At 44.1% G+C, this 17,449-nt stretch overlaps 1 protein-coding gene across 5 annotated transcripts in view; it reads left to right on the top strand.

The window, feature by feature from the left end:
* LOC144699992 (ARM repeat superfamily protein) overlaps nt 1–17,449 on the top strand; it is a 37,148-nt gene that overhangs the window by 10,048 nt on the left and 9,651 nt on the right. For 2 of the 5 annotated variants that reach the window (XM_078571351.1, XM_078571353.1), the window contains 13 exons: nt 6,782–6,905; nt 8,261–8,328; nt 14,442–14,528; nt 14,626–14,778; nt 14,892–14,987; nt 15,132–15,191; nt 15,281–15,402; nt 15,488–15,581; nt 16,191–16,295; nt 16,379–16,483; nt 16,553–16,605; nt 16,680–16,743; nt 16,834–16,968. In XM_078571351.1, coding sequence (XP_078427477.1) covers nt 6,782–6,905; nt 8,261–8,328; nt 14,442–14,528; nt 14,626–14,778; nt 14,892–14,987; nt 15,132–15,191; nt 15,281–15,402; nt 15,488–15,581; nt 16,191–16,295; nt 16,379–16,483; nt 16,553–16,605; nt 16,680–16,743; nt 16,834–16,968 — 1,266 coding nt within the window. The remainder of the gene's footprint in view (nt 1–6,781; nt 6,906–8,260; nt 8,329–14,441; nt 14,529–14,625; nt 14,779–14,891; nt 14,988–15,131; nt 15,192–15,280; nt 15,403–15,487; nt 15,582–16,190; nt 16,296–16,378; nt 16,484–16,552; nt 16,606–16,679; nt 16,744–16,833; nt 16,969–17,449) is intronic. The other 3 variants (XM_078571356.1, XM_078571355.1, XM_078571354.1) reach the window with 3 other exon arrangements.

Raw genomic sequence — 17,449 nt, 5'->3', positions numbered from 1 at the left:
GCAGGGGAGGGACGTGGTATGGCGCTGGTTTCATGGAATGACATATGCACGTCAACCAAACAGGGTGGACTTGGAGTTCCTCACCTAGGTACACTGAATGTGGCTCTGTTGACGAAATGGGTTAGACGGTTTGTAGGACTGGAGGATGACTTGATTAAGGATGTACTGAGGGACAGATATGGCTCCAACTTGGGTTGGGAGAATCTGATGGACAAGGTGAGGGGGGAGTCGGCTTTTTGGAGAGGGTTGAGGAAGGTGTTTCCCATGGTCAGGGAATTCTTCCAGGCTCAACTGGGGAATGGCGTCGGTTTTAGGTTTTGGACGGATAATTGGACGCCACATGGAAGATTTCAAGACCTGTTCCCTCGCCTGTATGCCATAGCCCGTCATCGGCAAGCGTTGGTGGAAGAGTGTTGGGAGGGGGTGTGGTGTCCAACTTTTGTGGCCAGTTTATCCGATCAGCGGGTAGAGGAATTCCTAAGCCTTCAGCAAACACTGAGCAACTGGAGGCCATTGGAGGGGATGACAGATGGGTGAATATGGGCATTGAGCCCGTTCTCCAGTCGAGGAGTACCAGAGGCTGAGCACACACCGCATTGAGGGCCCGATCATCTCAAGGGCATGTCGCTCAATTTGGAGGCAAAAGATACCTCTAAAGGTTAGGGTGTTTGCCTGGATGCTTGCCAGGAAGCGGACAATGATCCGCGTGAGACGTAGAAGGTTTTTTCCGGCTGAATCGTCATTGTGCATTCTATGTGCGGAGGAGGAAGAGGAGTGCGAGCATCTTTTTTTTCCAATGTCGGGTTGCTCGTGCACTATGGGCTAGCCAGGGGCTTGCAGAGTTAACGTCGAGCATGGTCTTATGGCCCACACTGCCGCGACCTCAACGTGGGTTTGACAGAGGGCGGGGGCTGAGATTCGAGGTGCTTTGGGCCATATGGTCCCTTCGAAACGAGGTCCTCTTCAAGGGGACAGCAATGTCGGTGGACAGGGCTATAAATGAGGTGGAGAGGCTTGTGTATTGTTGGTTTGGCCCTGGATGAGGTGGGGGGTAGGGGGGGGCCATGATGGGCCATCTTATTTTTTGGCCGAAGATCCCTCCTGGGTGATCTTCTTTATGGTTTCCAAAAAAAAAGGATTTCACCTGCCACCACTGTTCTGTCAGCGGCCTGCCTGGTATGGGAACAGACTGGAAGGGTCTGACGAGATCACCAATTATTTCCCATACTCTGTTGCCTTGAACTTTAGCCATGATAAGGTTGATGGACTTGGAGTTTGAAATGGGTCAAAAGTCACGAACTCTGATGGACCCTTGGCATTTTGGTAGTAGGAAGAGATGCGACCTGTTTGGACACTCTTAAGCAGTAGTTTCTGTGACGAAACTTCTCCAACATGTCCATAACCTATGCTTCGACCATTTTCCCGAACTCGCTGAAGAAGAACACCAAGACCCAGGGCTCCTCTATTGAGCCCCTAAATTGCCATCTTTACTTCATCCATTGTTGAGGGCCTCACTTAAGCAATCTGCCGCTCCTGTGTCACCCTATTGGCCCACGATCGCTCCATTTCCATTTGCCTTTTGGCCTACGCAGTTCACCTCTGTGTCTGACCTACAGTCAACCTCTGTTTTCTCCAATATTGACTTGAATCGCCATCACCGTACTATCTCTGCCATCACTGCATCTGACCACTACTGGCGAGGATGTCTGCCTTTGATTATACTTGTCTCCCTTCCGCAGTGTGGTTAGACGGGGTCACTGTTGACGTTTCTTACTTCTGCCTTCGACTTCCACCTTTGGCTGTCTCTTCAACTCTTCCCTGGTCGCATCCTCGTCCCTGCTGACTGCGGGACCTATCTGCACTTTCTCCACAGTCAACAAATCTTCCTGCTGCCGTGGGTTCCCTACGCCATCAACGAAAACCTTTACCACTTCGCCAGTGACTCATTCCTGGGCAGCCTTGGGGCTCCACTGTGCTTGTCCCCTCTGTCTCCGTCTGAGGTCTTTCCTCTCCGCCATCAACAGCTTTTCTGTGTCACCAATGACAAAGTATTCACCAGCGACCTCGTCTGCGCTGTTGACTTGTCTTCTGATCACCTTAGTTGCCATCACCTCTTCCCCTCTGACGTCGACGGTTCTGAGGTTTACGAAAGTCAATTATCTTAAAGATAATGTTATGAAATAAACGTTATGTTTGCATAAAGTCAAAGTCAAAGTAAAGAAATGACATCCTCCAGTGCCACCGCAGCGACCATTGCTAGCCTCCCCCGCCACTGTGAGCTGCCGTTCACACTATACGCCAACAACACAGCAGACCCGCGAACCTCCGCAGTTCACGACCTCCCTCTGCGATGAAGGAAATCCATGCTCCCTCCTTCAGTCAAAGCTGCAATCCTTCTGTCAATACACGAGCGTTCCAACCCACGTTCAACCCGTTGACCTCTGCCTTCATGACCTCCATCTTTAGTGATGAGAAGTCTGTTCTCCCACCGCGACCTCTGCCGCAAGGTTCAATCTCTACTGCCTCCATCTTCCTTTCATTGTCTTCCGCATTTTGGCGTTTAAGAACTCCTCCGCCGCGATCTTCCGTAAAGGCCACCAGGATCCCTCTCAAACCGGCTGCGATCTGTGAACGCTTATGCTCTCCATCCTCAGTCTGTGATCCATGATCCATGATGCACCTTTATCCATCCTTAGTCCCACCATCTGCTGCTGCAAATGACGCTGGTGATCACCATATTGACTGTCTCTCTCATCTAATAAAAGAACATATTTATCACACGATGTAGATAATATCCAGTACTAGACCAAAAGGATCCTCATGAAGGTAGTTAATTTTATGTGGATCCTTTTGTTCCATTCTCTCATGCTGGCCAGCGTAGCATGTTCCACATCTTTATTTTGCTGGAGTATGGATACAGTTTGATAGAAATCCAATGAAATTTCTCAAAGATGGAAAATACAATTTAGGGGAGATGGAAAATTCAATGTCCGACGTTATAAGCTCAACAACTCAGTCGCAGTCAAGGAACAGTAAACCAAACTACTGTGGAAGGAACAAAAATAATGACCCCTCCTCCAGTTCCAGTCGGTGCCTCAGCCTCCCCTTCAAAACCCTATCCGTACCCCTTTTTTATGTCACTAATCATGTGGTTACTGGAGACTCCACGTGATTTGACTGAATGAACTCTTTTCACAATTTCAACCATACTAGGCTACCTGCAAAAAAGTCTTACCTCGTTGAGACCTTTTGGCTCCAATTAGCGGTTCTTCTCCCTCCAATAAGCTCAACAACTCAGTCGCAGTCAGGAACAGTAAACCAAACTACTGTGGAAGGAACAAAAATGACCCCTCCTCGAGTTCCAGTCGGTGCCTCAGCCTCCTTCAAAACCCTATCCGCATTCCCTTTTTATGTCACTAATCATGTGGTTACCGGAGACTCCACGTGATTTGACTGAATGAACTCTTTTCACAATTTCAACCATACTAGGCTACCTGCAAAAAAGTCTTACCTCGTTGAGACCTTTTGGCTCCAATTAGCGTTCTTCTCCCTCCAATAAGCTCAACAACTCAGTCGCAGTCAAGGAACAGTAAACCAAACTACTGTGGAAGGAACAAAAATAATGACCCTCCTCCAGTTCCAGTCGGTGCCTCAGCCTCCCTTCAAAACCCTATCCGCCCCTTTTTTATGTCACTAATCATGTGGTTACCGGAGACTCCACGTGATTTGACTGAATGAACTCTTTTCACAATTTCAACCATACTAGGCTACCTGCAAAAAAGTCTTACCTCGTTGAGACCTTTTGGCTCCAATTAGCGGTTCTTCTCCCTCCAATAAGCTCAACAACTCAGTCGCAGTCAAGGAACAGTAAACCAAACTACTGTGGAAGGAACAAAAATAATGACCCCTCCTCGAGTTCCAGTCGGTGCCTCAGCCTCCCCTTCAAAACCCTATCCGTACCCCTTTTTTATGTCACTAATCATGTGGTTACCGGAGACTCCACGTGATTTGACTGAATGAACTCTTTTCACAATTTCAACCATACTAGGCTACCTGCAAAAAAGTCTTACCTCGTTGAGACCTTTTGGCTCCAATTAGCGGTTCTTCTCCCTCCAATAAGCTCAACAACTCAGTCGCAGTCAAGGAACAGTAAACCAAACTACTGTGGAAGGAACAAAAATAATGACCCCTCCTCCAGTTCCAGTCGGTGCCTCAGCCTCCCCTTCAAAACCCTATCCGCACTTTTTATGTCACTAATCATGTGGTTACCGGAGACTCCACGTGATTTGACTGAATGAACTCTTTTCACAATTTCAACCATACTAGGCTACCTGCAAAAAAGTCTTACCTCGTTGAGACCTTTTGGCTCCAATTAGCGTTCTTCTCCCTCCAATAAGCTCAACAACTCAGTCGCAGTCAAGGAACAGTAAACCAAACTACTGTGGAAGGAACAAAATAATGACCCTCCTCCAGTTCCAGTCGGTGCCTCAGCCTCCTTCAAAACCCTATCCGCACTTTTTATGTCACTAATCATGTGGTTACCGGAGACTCCACGTGATTTGACTGAATGAACTCTTTTCACAATTTCAACCATACTAGGCTACCTGCAAAAAAGTCTTACCTCGTTGAGACCTTTTGGCTCCAATTAGCGGTTCTTCTCCTCCAATAAGCTCAACAACTCAGTCGCAGTCAAGGAACAGTAAACCAAACTACTGTGGAAGGAACAAAAATAATGACCCCTCCTCCAGTTCCAGTCGGTGCCTCAGCCTCCCCTTCAAAACCCTATCCATTACCCCTTTTTATGTCACTAATCATGTGGTTACCGGAGACTCCACGTGATTTGACTGAATGAACTCTTTTCACAATTTCAACCATACTAGGCTACCTGCAAAAAAGTCTTACCTCGTTGAGACCTTTTGGCTCCAATTAGCGGTTCTTCTCCCTCCAATAAGCTCAACAACTCAGTCGCAGTCAAGGAACAGTAAACCAAACTACTGTGGAAGGAACAAAAATAATGACCCCTCCTCCAGTTCCAGTCGGTGCCTCAGCCTCCCCTTCAAAACCCTATCCGTGCCCTTTTTATGTCACTAATCATGTGGTTACTGGAGACTCCACGTGATTTGACTGAATGAACTCTTTTCACAATTTCAACCATACTAGGCTACCTGCAAAAAAGTCTTACCTCGTTGAGACCTTTTGGCTCCAATTAGCGGTTCTTCTCCCTCCAATAAGCTCAACAACTCAGTCGCAGTCAAGGAACAGTAAACCAAACTACTGTGGAAGGAACAAAAATAATGACCCCTCCTCCAGTTCCAGTCGGTGCCTCAGCCTCCCCTTCAAAACCCTATCCGTACCCCTTTTTTATGTCACTAATCATGTGGTTACCGGAGACTCCACGTGATTTGACTGAATGAACTCTTTTCACAATTTCAACCATACTAGGCTACCTGCAAAAAAGTCTTACCTCGTTGAGACCTTTTGGCTCCAATTAGCGGTTCTTCTCCCTCCAATAAGCTCAACAACTCAGTCGCAGTCAAGGAACAGTAAACCAAACTACTGTGGAAGGAACAAAACGGAGGCCCCCTCCTCCAGTTCTAGTCCCTGCCTCGACCCTCTCTCCAAATCCCTATCCGTACCCCTTTTTTATGTCACTAATCATGTGGTTACCGGAGACTCCACGTGATTTGACTGAATGAACTCTTTTCACAATTTCAACCATACTAGGCTACCTGCAAAAAAGTCTTACCTCGTTGAGACCTTTTGGCTCCAATTAGCGGTTCTTCTCCCTCCAATAAGCTCAACAACTCAGTCGCAGTCAAGGAACAGTAAACCAAACTACTGTGGAAGGAACAAAAATAATGACCCTCCTCCAGTTCCAGTCGGTGCCTCAGCCTCCCTTCAAAACCCTATCCGCACCCCTTTTTATGTCACTAATCATGTGGTTACCGGAGACTCCACGTGATTTGACTGAATGAACTCTTTTCACAATTTCAACCATACTAGGCTACCTGCAAAAAAGTCTTACCTCGTTGAGACCTTTTGGCTCCAATTAGCGGTTCTTCTCCCTCCAATAAGCTCAACAACTCAGTCGCAGTCAAGGAACAGTAAACCAAACTACTGTGGAAGGAACAAAAATAATGACCCTCCTCCAGTTCCAGTCGGTGCCTCAGCCTCCCTTCAAAACCCTATCCATTCCCTTTTTTATGTCACTAATCATGTGGTTACCGGAGACTCCACGTGATTTGACTGAATGAACTCTTTTCACAATTTCAACCATACTAGGCTACCTGCAAAAAAGTCTTACCTCGTTGAGACCTTTTGGCTCCAATTAGCGGTTCTTCTCCCTCCAATAAGCTCAACAACTCAGTCGCAGTCAAGGAACAGTAAACCAAACTACTGTGGAAGGAACAAAAATAATGACCCCTCCTCCAGTTCCAGTCGGTGCCTCAGCCTCCCCTTCAAAACCCTATCCGTACCCCTTTTTTATGTCACTAATCATGTGGTTACTGGAGACTCCACGTGATTTGACTGAATGAACTCTTTTCACAATTTCAACCATACTAGGCTACCTGCAAAAAAGTCTTACCTCGTTGAGACCTTTTGGCTCCAATTAGCGGTTCTTCTCTCTATCTCTCCTCCCTCTCATTTTGTTGGAGCAGTGTTGATAGATTAATGTCTGGAAATCTTCACTTTCAGAAAAAAATCATATTTCTATTTTACTATTTTGAAGATCAATCTGGAGCTTAACTAGTTAACATTTTGGCCTCTATTTACTTTTCAGGCTCTGTGTTGTCTGGTACGCCTGGCTTCAGTTAGACGATCTATATTTGCTGACGATGTGGCACGGACAAGATTTCTTGCTCATTTGATGTCTGGAACCAAAGAAATATTGCAGTTGGGCCAAGGTCATTTTAATAATTTTAATTTTATTACTTTTTGATTTAGGATGGCGAATATGTCGGTTTTGTACCTAAATTTCAAGCATTATGACTGAGAAAAAATATTCCTTCTGATGAATTGATTGAGCAGAGTCAAATTAAGTTGTTATGATGCACAGTGTGACCTCTGAATTCCTCCACAATACCTGCAGCCACGCTGTTGCTCCTCAGAAAAGAACAACACGAACCTCTTGTATTCACTTGGGTTTGGACTCTTAAATAGTTTAGGTGGATAGTTGTCAGAATCTTTTTGTATCATTCAATGTGGATCAATGGACATAAAACCTGAAGCTAGACGTATAAGACCGAAATACTAAGAAGGCAAACATATCAACAGAACCGTCTTTTTGAGTTTTTAATGTTCTTTTCTTGCTTTTACTTTTGGTATATTCCTGTTCTGCCAAGTTGTCTATCATGCTTTGCTTAAACCCTTGTGGATCTGGTTGTACAATTCACACTAGCTTTGCAGGAGGCAGTTCCTCGTATCCACTCTGCGATTTTCCTTCTAATTGTTTCCTCCTTGGGTTCTAAATTAGACAATGTGCCTTTTATCTAGGTGACGATTTGTTTCCTCGAATTATCAGTGTTTGAGTAAGACTCTTGGACTTAATTTGAATCCATCCAAGCAACGAGTTCCTCATCTTTGTTTATGTAGAAGTGGATGCCATTGGGAAACATAGGGGGACATGGTTCGGAAACTGTATATGAATTGCCATGTGTCCAAGAAATTTTCAGGACGTCAATAATGATGTTCTGGAATGTTTTGAGAATAGATCTCTTCCATTTTTTTTCTATATCCTGCCTATTATGTATTGTGACAGTTTAGCAGCAATTGATAGAAGGATTCCTGTTTCTGTGTCTTTCTCTTTCTTTTCCTTATTTCCCCTTTCTATTTAGTCGTAATCTAATGATCCCTATAATTGTTGGGCCCACTTCTGTTTTTCTAATGAAGAAAGTATTGTATTGTCTTCTCTAAAACTCTATCTCGCCCAAACGCTTGTTCCTGCCAAGCTCGTGGCCAGCTGGAGACGAGGCAGATCAGGCCACCGACACTTTGTTCAGTTTATATTGGTTAATGCCATAAGTTATTTTTTTCTACTTCTTTATGATTTATTTCATTTGTAAGGCCACCGACACTTTGTTCAGTTTATATTGGTTAATGCCATAAGTTATTTTTTCCTACTTCTTTATGATTTATTTCATTTGTAAAGCCAATTTTTTCTTAAGTCCCCTTAGATCTGTTTCCTGTGTCTTTTGTTGTGTTCTCAGTTAGAAATTCATGTTATGCCTCCCCAGGCTTCTATAATTGACGTCATTTTCAGGTTTATCTGATCATGACAACTACCACGAATGTTGCCGTCTTTTGAGCCGTTTTAAGGTGAACTACCAGGTACTATTCGCACTTATCATGTTCTTAGGGAATTCTCTGTCAGATGTTTAGATAAAAAATTAGCAATATTCCATTCTAGATAAAAAATACTGGCAGATGTTTGTATATATTGAGATCATGTTTAAAATGAAGTAATCCATTAGTGTTGCTTTGGGATATGGGGCATTGATTTTGATCGACTGGGCTACCTTCTTGTCCAATCCTTTTATTGATTTCATCTATCTTGGGCTTCTACATGAACATTGTTCAAATTGGTACACTTTGTGAGTCTGCGGCACTACGTGAACATTCTTGAATAACCAGCTTGTCGTCAAGCTGGTAGGTACACTTTGTGAGTCTGCAGCTTGCGCGCAAGGGAACAGCAGCGGAAGCGCGGCTCGCTCGTGGTCGCTTTGTGGTCTGCATGCCATAGTTGACAGGGGGCTGATTGGCAGCTCACCGAAGCACCACCTTGCCCATGTCAGTCCGCGGTGGGTCGGCCGTTGGTCTGTGTGGCTGGCCCGCGATCCGTCTGCGGTTGGCGCCTGGTCGGTCCCGGTTGGCCCGAGGTCCGTCAGCAGCGGGCCCGCAGTCTGTCTGCAGTTGGACCGCGGCTGGCTGTCGGCTGATCTGTGGCTGGCCCATGAATGGATCGCGGCTGGACAGTGGGCGGTCCATGACTGGCCGGTGGCTGGCTGGCGGTCGGTCCGTGGCTGGCCTGTCGGCGGTCAGTCTGCGGCTTGGCTGCGGTCCATCTGCGGCTCACCAGCAGTCTGTCCACGACAGGTCCCTGAGTGGCCGCACCGGCCTCCCAGTTGACCCATTAGGGTTTCTGGGACTGGGCGGCAGGGTTTGCTTCCGGGCCTCCGTATCCTTCAGTTGGACAACAAAGGTTTTTGGCTCACTTGAGTTAGGAGGCCCTTCCTAGGAACGGGGGTCTCGAAACCTAGGGTTTGCGACCTCCCACTCCCTTTGCGAGTGCCGCGCCACCGGCGGCGCAAACGATCTCGGCAGTGGAGCTGCATGCTTGTTCTTTGATGCCTCCGCCTTGGAGGCTGGGCGCTGGCTTGCTGGTAAACACGTAGGTTTGCTGTGCGGTAGTGAATGGTGGCGGCCATGGTGGAGGTCGGGGATCATAGTGGAAGTAGTGACGATGAAAATGGAGGCCGTGGTTTGTGTGGAGGGTGCGACTGGGGCAGTCGCAGAGGCGAACACAGCCAGTGTGGTGTGGCGGATTTGATGGACACGGTTGCGGTTGGCGACGGCATAGAGAGCTGGCTCTGATACCATTGATACAAACCTTGATCTAGGTTCGAATCGTGAGGGGAATATAGGGCGAGGCAAGGTAGATGTTCCCGCGGTAGGAGGGTCGAAACGGGAATGATAGGAGGAGTCGAACAGAGAAGGTAGGGCTCGACCAGGGACGAGCCGGCTGAAGATCCGGTGAGACGATCAGGGGGGAGGGGATTGTTGGACAGTCAAGAGGACAGGACTGATACAGAGAGGATCACGATAGTGAGCCAAGAGGCCAATCTTACCTTAAGTCTTGACTGCCCTCCTCAAGGGAGGGCTTCACATATTTATAAGAAATTGAAGCAATCTACCCTAAACATGAGATGACTAAAGTGTCCCTAGTGGGCTAAAATGCCTAAGATACCATTTTGGGTACAGGATCATATCATTGCCCAATCCTTTTATTGATTTCATCTATCTCTGGCTTCTACGTGAATATTGTTCACATTGGGAAAGTAACCTTGAAATTGCCTCGAATGATTTTTTTGAAGAGGGATAGGGGAGATCACAGTGTGATAAATAAAAATGATTTCTAAGTACATGCAAGGTCTGAAAGGCTGGCCCATGCCCTGGACGCGGTCTTCATACCATGCAGAGGTAAAACTTGCCACTGCTTGTACAGCAACATCTGTCGATGCTTCCAGTCCGTTAAAGATGACTTTTTTCCTGTGCAATCATAATGCCCAGATAACTGTGAAGGGTCCTCCATGGCCCACTTGCTCCCTGAGTATGAAATCCCTCCAGCAGGCCATTGGAGCAGGCCTCTGTTGTGCTTATTGAGAGGTTATCCACGGCCAAAAAAAATTCCATTGTGCTAGAGGGCATCCTTGTCTGACCCCTTGTTGTGGCTGAATCTAGCCCCCTTCAAGGAGCCCATTCACCAACATTGAAAAGAGTGGGATTTTTAATCCAACCCACTCATTTGGCTGGAAAACCTTGGGGCCTCAAAGATGCTCAGAGAAAGTCCCAGTCAAGGCAGTCGTATAATTACCCTGCCATCAAGATTTCTGATTGGACGACTGCATCGTCAACCAGTTGTCGTCCTGGAATAAAGGCAGACTGGAAGGCAACAGTCGCACTGCCCGCTGAATTTTGCATAGCTGCTGCCTCTGTAGCTTCTGATGCCGTGACCACCAACACTGCAAACTTTGTAGCTTTTTCAAATGTCGCAGAAAAGGCCACCACAAATGCTGCCATAGATGCTTCCTGCTTTGGCATGACGCAATTGCAACCCCCACCAACACCCATGCGAGGGTTTCAGAAACGCCAACGCAACCGCCATTATTTCTGCTACTGTCTTGGCATTTGCTGCCGCTGCCAGCCCACAATGCCGCTATCAGTGCGTCTGCAGGAACGAAGGGACATCGTAAGCCTTATGTTTGCGGCCCATACGTTCCAAAATGGGCCATATGATTTGGGTTGACCACCGAGTTTCGGGTGGGCTTCCCTCTTTTAACTTTTTTTTAAAAAATGGGCCACATGATTGGCCCAGCCCCAAAGCATTGTAGCGTAGCAAAGAAACGCCTGTATCAGCCATGACGAAAGCCCCATGAATGGATGCAAGATTATGTTGGCGTCAAACTCGACTGAGCTGCTCATCGCTCAGCCTACTACTGCAGACGCCTTTCCGTCACCCTACCCATGCTGTCATGGCCATCAAGTCACCATTCCCAACCGCTTGCTATCAGCTGTGGTCCAAGCTGCTCAAATCGGGCCTAAAGCTTCAACCATGGTCAGCCTCCCCAGCACCACATGTCGCTCTGCCTACTGCTGAAGTCACTGTCGCACAGCCCTCTTTCTCCGCTGTCCGCCACCATTGATTGCTACATTTCCGCCGCCATGATACATGATGTCACTGCACTACCAGGTGGCAATGTCCCTCTGGGAGTCATCACCCCATACTGCCAGTCGCCACCCAGTGGCCATACATTGTCATCTTCATGCTGCCAGGCAAAGCCAGCAATGTTTTCTACATCAACACTGTTGCTGCAGCAGTCTTCACCCGATGCAACTCCACCAAAAACAACATCATCGCCAACTCTATTTTCAAAGCCGCCATCAACCCAATCTAGGATCTAGCCTGACCCATTCCTACGCCAACTGGCAGTCCAATAATACATCCAGGGGATCCTCTGGAACAGCTTTAGGACAAGCTGTTGCTGATGGAGGGAGTATTGTTAGACTCCTGATGAGTACTCAACACAAAAAACCCAATTCACAAGGCTCAGCCAACAACTGAACCTTTGTGCGAGAAAATAACCGATTCTTGAAAGACTTAGTGGAATTTCTTGAGTTTTATAAATACCTCCTTGTAAGGTCATTAGAGGGACCTTTTGATGAAAGATCACCTTGTGGTTTCTTGGCACGAGCTGTATCCGTCTGTCGTGAGGGCAAGAACTCCCAATTTGGAAGTTCTTGAGGGTTCACTCACCAATTGCTGTCTTTTCTCTTCCATTCTCCTCCCTCCCTAGTCCCATTTCTTGATTTTGTTAGATCTACATGGAGATCATGAGAATATGTCTACTCTTCCTCTTTTCGAAGGTAACTTATGCCAGATATTTTCTGATATATTTATACAAGTTGTGGCGGTGTATGTGTATACAATTATTATGGACATTAACAAACTTGTAAAGTCCCTAGAGCTCCTTGTAAAGCTTGTTGGAAAACTCGTTGACGGACTTGATTAATCGCTCTTTGTTGTTCAAAAAGAAGAGTTTCATTTTTATAAATTTCTAATCGTTCCAAATTCTCAGAAGTCGCCTTAATCAAATTTTGTTTTTCTCGTTCTATCTCGGAGTATCCATTGACTCGATAGTCATTGGCTTCCGTTTCCACTTTACGTAAGCACGTCAGTACACTAAGATTTAAGGTCATTTCTTCAAATTGCTCTCCACTTCTAAGTTTATAGCTTTCGCAGTAGCTTCATCGATGTTACCCACCAAATAAAAGGCCTGTTCAGGAAGACTGTCTAATTCGCCTGAGAGAATAAGTTTAAAGCCCCTAATGGTTTCTTCAAGGCCAACATATTTCCCTGGAGAACCAGTAAATACTTCCGCTACAAAGAAGGGTTGTGATAAGAAACGCTCAATTTTTCGTGCTCGTGCTACGGTTAAACGATCCTCTTCGGATAATTCGTCTAATCCAAGGATAGCGATAATGTCCTGCAGTTCTTTGTAACGTTGTAAAGTTTCCTTGACTCTTTGCGCAGTTTCATAATGTTCCTCACCAACGATTGCAGGTTGTAGCATGGTTGACGTTGAATCTAAAGGATCCACTGCTGGATAAATACCTTTAGCAGCTAATCCTCTTGATAGTACGGTAGTCGCATCTAAATGCGCAAATGTCGTTGCTGGCGCAGGGTCAGTCAAATCGTCTGCAGGTACATAAACTGCTTGAATAGAAGTTATAGATCCCTCCTTTGTAGACGTAATTCTTTCTTGCAAAGAACCCATTTCTGTACTAAGGGTAGGTTGATAACCCACCGCAGACGGCATTCTACCTAATAAAGCCGATACTTCGGATCCTGCTTGGACGAATCTAAAAATATTGTCAATGAATAGCAGTACGTCTTGTTCATTAACATCTCGGAAATATTCCGCCATAGTTAGAGCGGTCAAACCAACTCTCATACGAGCTCCAGGCGGTTCATTCATCTGACCATAGACGAGAGCTACTTTTGATTCTGCAATATTTTTTTCATTAATGACTCCGGATTCTTTCATTTCCATGTAAAGGTCATTTCCTTCACGCGTACGTTCGCCTACTCCACCAAATACGGATACACCTCCATGAGCTTTAGCAATGTTGTTGATCAATTCCATAATCAGGACTGTTTTACCCACTCCAGCTCCCCCAAATAGTCCAATTTTTCCTCCACGGCGATAAGGGGCTAAAAGATCCACTACTTTAATCCCAGTTTCAAAGATTGCTAATTTCGTATCTAACTGGATAAAGGCGGGTGCGGATCTATGAATAGGAGATGTTGTGCGAGTATCTACAGGACCTAAATTATCAACAGGCTCACCAAGAACATTGAAAATTCGTCCCAGAGTGGCTCCACCGACTGGAACGCTTAGAGCAGCTCCCGTATCAATCACGTCCATTCCTCTCGTTAGACCATCTGTAGCACTCATAGCTACAGCTCGAACTCGATTATTTCCTAATAATTCGGAAATATATTACATATCATAACATTTTCCTCTCGTTCATCATGGTCTCGCATTTATGCACTTAAGAAATGTTTTTTTTTGCAACTTGCTGAGTTTGGTTGTATTTTTAAAAGAAAAAAATATTTGGATTCATTTGGTCAAGCACTATTTACCATGATCTGGAGTAAACTGTGGGTGTCTGCTCTTTTATTTTGCATTTCTAACTTCTAGTCAAGCAACAAGAGTAAAGTATTCCCTGAGCAAAGAATGTTTCTTTTCTGATCTTCTAGTCAAGGAGCTTCGAAGAGTTGGCTTACTTAGGACTTCGGCCCTTTTTTTGTTTAGGATTTATCGTTTCTCATTTAGCGTCAATTTTTGTCAACATTCATACAAATTCTGTCGTTCGTTTTTTTGCCGTCTTAGATGATGATGTATTTGTCTGTTCTCTTGCTAATATTTCCCCTTTTTTAACTCTTTCTTATTCCATAATACTAATATTTCCCCATTAATATATTTTTTTTAACTCTTTCTTATTCACCTTTTTTTATCGTTCAAACAAAATATATCCCTTTCTTAATAATGATATTTACTTTATCTTGGATTTTGGTGTCCCACGATGCACATTTTTTCTTATACGCTGTATGCTATTTGTTCAACAGTTGATCTTAACCTTTTGTTTTAAAACTGTTGTAGCTTTCGGAACTTGTTAGTATGGAGATGTATGGTGAGTGGATACGTTTGGTGGCAGAGTTCACAGAAAAATCACTCCAGTCTTGGCAGGTTTGCTTGTCCTTTGACAATTACCGGCCTGATAAAATTGCTTCTCATTTTAAAGACACCACTTTCCTTAGTCAGAAATTATTTATTTAATCTACAGTGGGCTAGTGGTGGTGTATACTATCTGTTGGGACTCTGGTCCAGACTGGTGACATCTGTCCCATATTTGAAAGGCGATACACCTAGCCTTCTTGATGAGTTTGTTCCGACCATCATTGAGGGCTTTATTACCTCAAGATTTAACTCTTTGCAGGTACCCATACTTGTCATGGTTTAAGCATCTACGTTTTATCCCTATCTATGTTGGGTCCAGCGTGATCAAATCTTTTGTTTGAAGTATCTACATTTCTTTGATACGAGTTGCAGGGTGGATTCCCTGATGAACTCTCTGAAAATCCATTAGACAATGTAGAAGTCCTCCAAGACCATCTTGAGAGTTTTCCATACCTTTGCAGGTTCCAGGTTGAGTTATTTTCTTAACTTTTATCATATTCAATGTACATTTCTGTTAGATTTTTCTTTTTTTTTTTCTTATCTCAATGCGGAACTTTCATTCTATTTTTATCCAGCCATTCTCCTTTGCATGACATTTTTCCCATTTTGTAGTATCAAAGAACCAGTTTATATATCATAAAGGTCATGGAGCCCCTTATCCAGACGTATTCAGTATGTAGCCCAATCAATGTGTTGGTTTCCTTCTTTTCATTATTTGAGGTTCTTAATAAGTATAATCATTTATCACTTATTCTCTTCAGAACTGGGCAAGCCTACAAGTTCCTGGGGACAACAATGAGCTTTGTCTTGTCGAAGGGCAGCTTGCATGGATGGTTCATATCATTGCGGCAATTCTCAAGATCAGACAAATTACTGGGTACAGGTGTTTTCATCATTTTACAGAGAATACTTCCTCATCAATAAATGAATGCCAGATACTCAACGATTAATTTATTGTGAACCTCCAGTGGGAACGCAGAATCTCAAGAATTTATTGATGCAGAGCTGGCAGCTCGTGTTTTGCAACTGATTAATGTAACTGATAGTGGAATGCATTCTCAGGTACAATAGTAAGACTGAATGGATTCGATAGTGATGTGCCATCATTTTTTCATAAATTTGTTAGCCAGTTTCATCTATGTAACTTTTCTCTCTTCTGTCTTGGTATGGTTGTCATCTTCGGGGTGACTCTAGGGTTAGATGTTCTTCTCTAGGAATTTTTAAATATCAGGGTGTTTTTTACTCATTATGTATCAGGCTGAACTTCATATCGGATCCAAAATGATCAAGGTGTCTACTTTTGGAAACACATCGTAACCTTGTGGGTATTACTAATCTGGGTCATAGAGCCTACTGTGTCTTTTAAAGACGAGCACTTTTTAGAACCTCAAATTTTGAAACCCTCTGAAGCATTTGGGCGTTAAGGGAGATTGATAGTACATTGGATGCATTTGTCTCCTGGGACAAATTTGTCCGTCTAACGCAGGACCCTTTTAGACAATGGTTACAAAAAGTTTTGATTTATCAGGAAGTCTGTGAAACGAGTTTGTTTTTCCTAACTTTTAATTATGCCTTTTTGCAGAGTAACGCGAAAAATCCTTTCTTAGTTGCTATTGAGTGTCTCTTGGCCTTAAAAAAGATTACCTTATGGTTTTTTTATCTTCATTGTAGAGATATTCTGAAAAGAGTAAGCAACGACTTGACTGTGCAATAATTGTTTTCTTTCAACAATTTAGAAAGTCATATGTTGGGGACCAAGCCATGCTTTCATCAAAGGTTAGAGTAATACATCAGAGAGGACGTTAATAGTTGGTTATTATATTTTTGTTGATATCTAAAGGCCCAGTTAATTGTTGCAGCAGTTATACTCTAGATTGTCAGAGCTTCTTGGACTCCACGATCATTTGGTGCTACTTAATGTAATGGTCGGAAAGATCGTGACAAATCTAAAATGCTACATTGAGGTAAGTCGGTACCCAGGCCTTTTAATCCTTCTTAAAGTTGTCTCAAGCAACATCTTTCAATTTATGCAGAACGATGATGTCATCAAGCACACATTGGACCTGTTTTATGAACTAGCGTCGGGGTCAGTTTCTATCAATCAGACTGCTGGGTGCAATATTTGGTTTCCTTGTCTCACTGTTTAGTTTTGCTTTGCAGCTATATGACTGGGAAACTTCTTCTCAAATTAGATACTGTGAAATATATAATCGGGCATCACACTGTAATTCCATACACAATAACCTTTTCTTCATGCATTGATGTTCTTTAATCCAATATCTAGAACTGACCATAATTTCGTCCTTTATTTCAGAGGGAATACTTCCACTTTCTGGAGGAGTACAAGTGCTCTCGAAACCGGACAACCTTTTACTTTACCCTCGGTTGGTTGATCTTTATGGAGGACAGCCCCGTAAAGTTCAAGGCTGCTATGGACCCTTTATTTAAGGTAATTTCTACAACATTTTTTGCATAATAGTCTCCCTTTCCTCACTCTTTTGCATACTTTTTATTGAATGAATATTCTGTTTTATTTGATTACCTTTGCATCCATTTGTCAGACTCGTCTGTTAAAGGAAGTTAAGTGATTACTGTTATCTTCCTGCAATTCCACCTCTGGAGCTCTGCCATATTTTTTCACCTTCTTTCTTTTCACAACGTTAGAAAAAGATAGTATATGGCGGTTGCAAAGAAAATGTATCATTATTGTGATTTCGATGATGTTTCTGTTTAGATGATCCCGTTTCCAAGTAAAGAAGGTTCTGAAAAATGAGTTGCAGGTATTCGTGATGGGAATGAGGTTTCCTTGAGACTAGGAGGCGTTATCGCCTGTACTCAAGTGTTTTATGTTTTTCATTTTTCTTCATTCACCGCCCTTGAGTGTCATATCTGACCTCGGCGTAGTAGCATTAGCATTATTGGGGTAGCAT

The sequence above is a fragment of the Wolffia australiana genome, chromosome 2 (genome assembly GCF_029677425.1).
Source record: "Wolffia australiana isolate 7733 chromosome 2, ASM2967742v1".
Classification (NCBI taxonomy): Eukaryota; Viridiplantae; Streptophyta; class Magnoliopsida; order Alismatales; family Araceae; genus Wolffia; species Wolffia australiana.
Note: the sequence above shows the minus strand (reverse complement) of the source record. Positions and strands in the feature narration are given on the sequence as shown.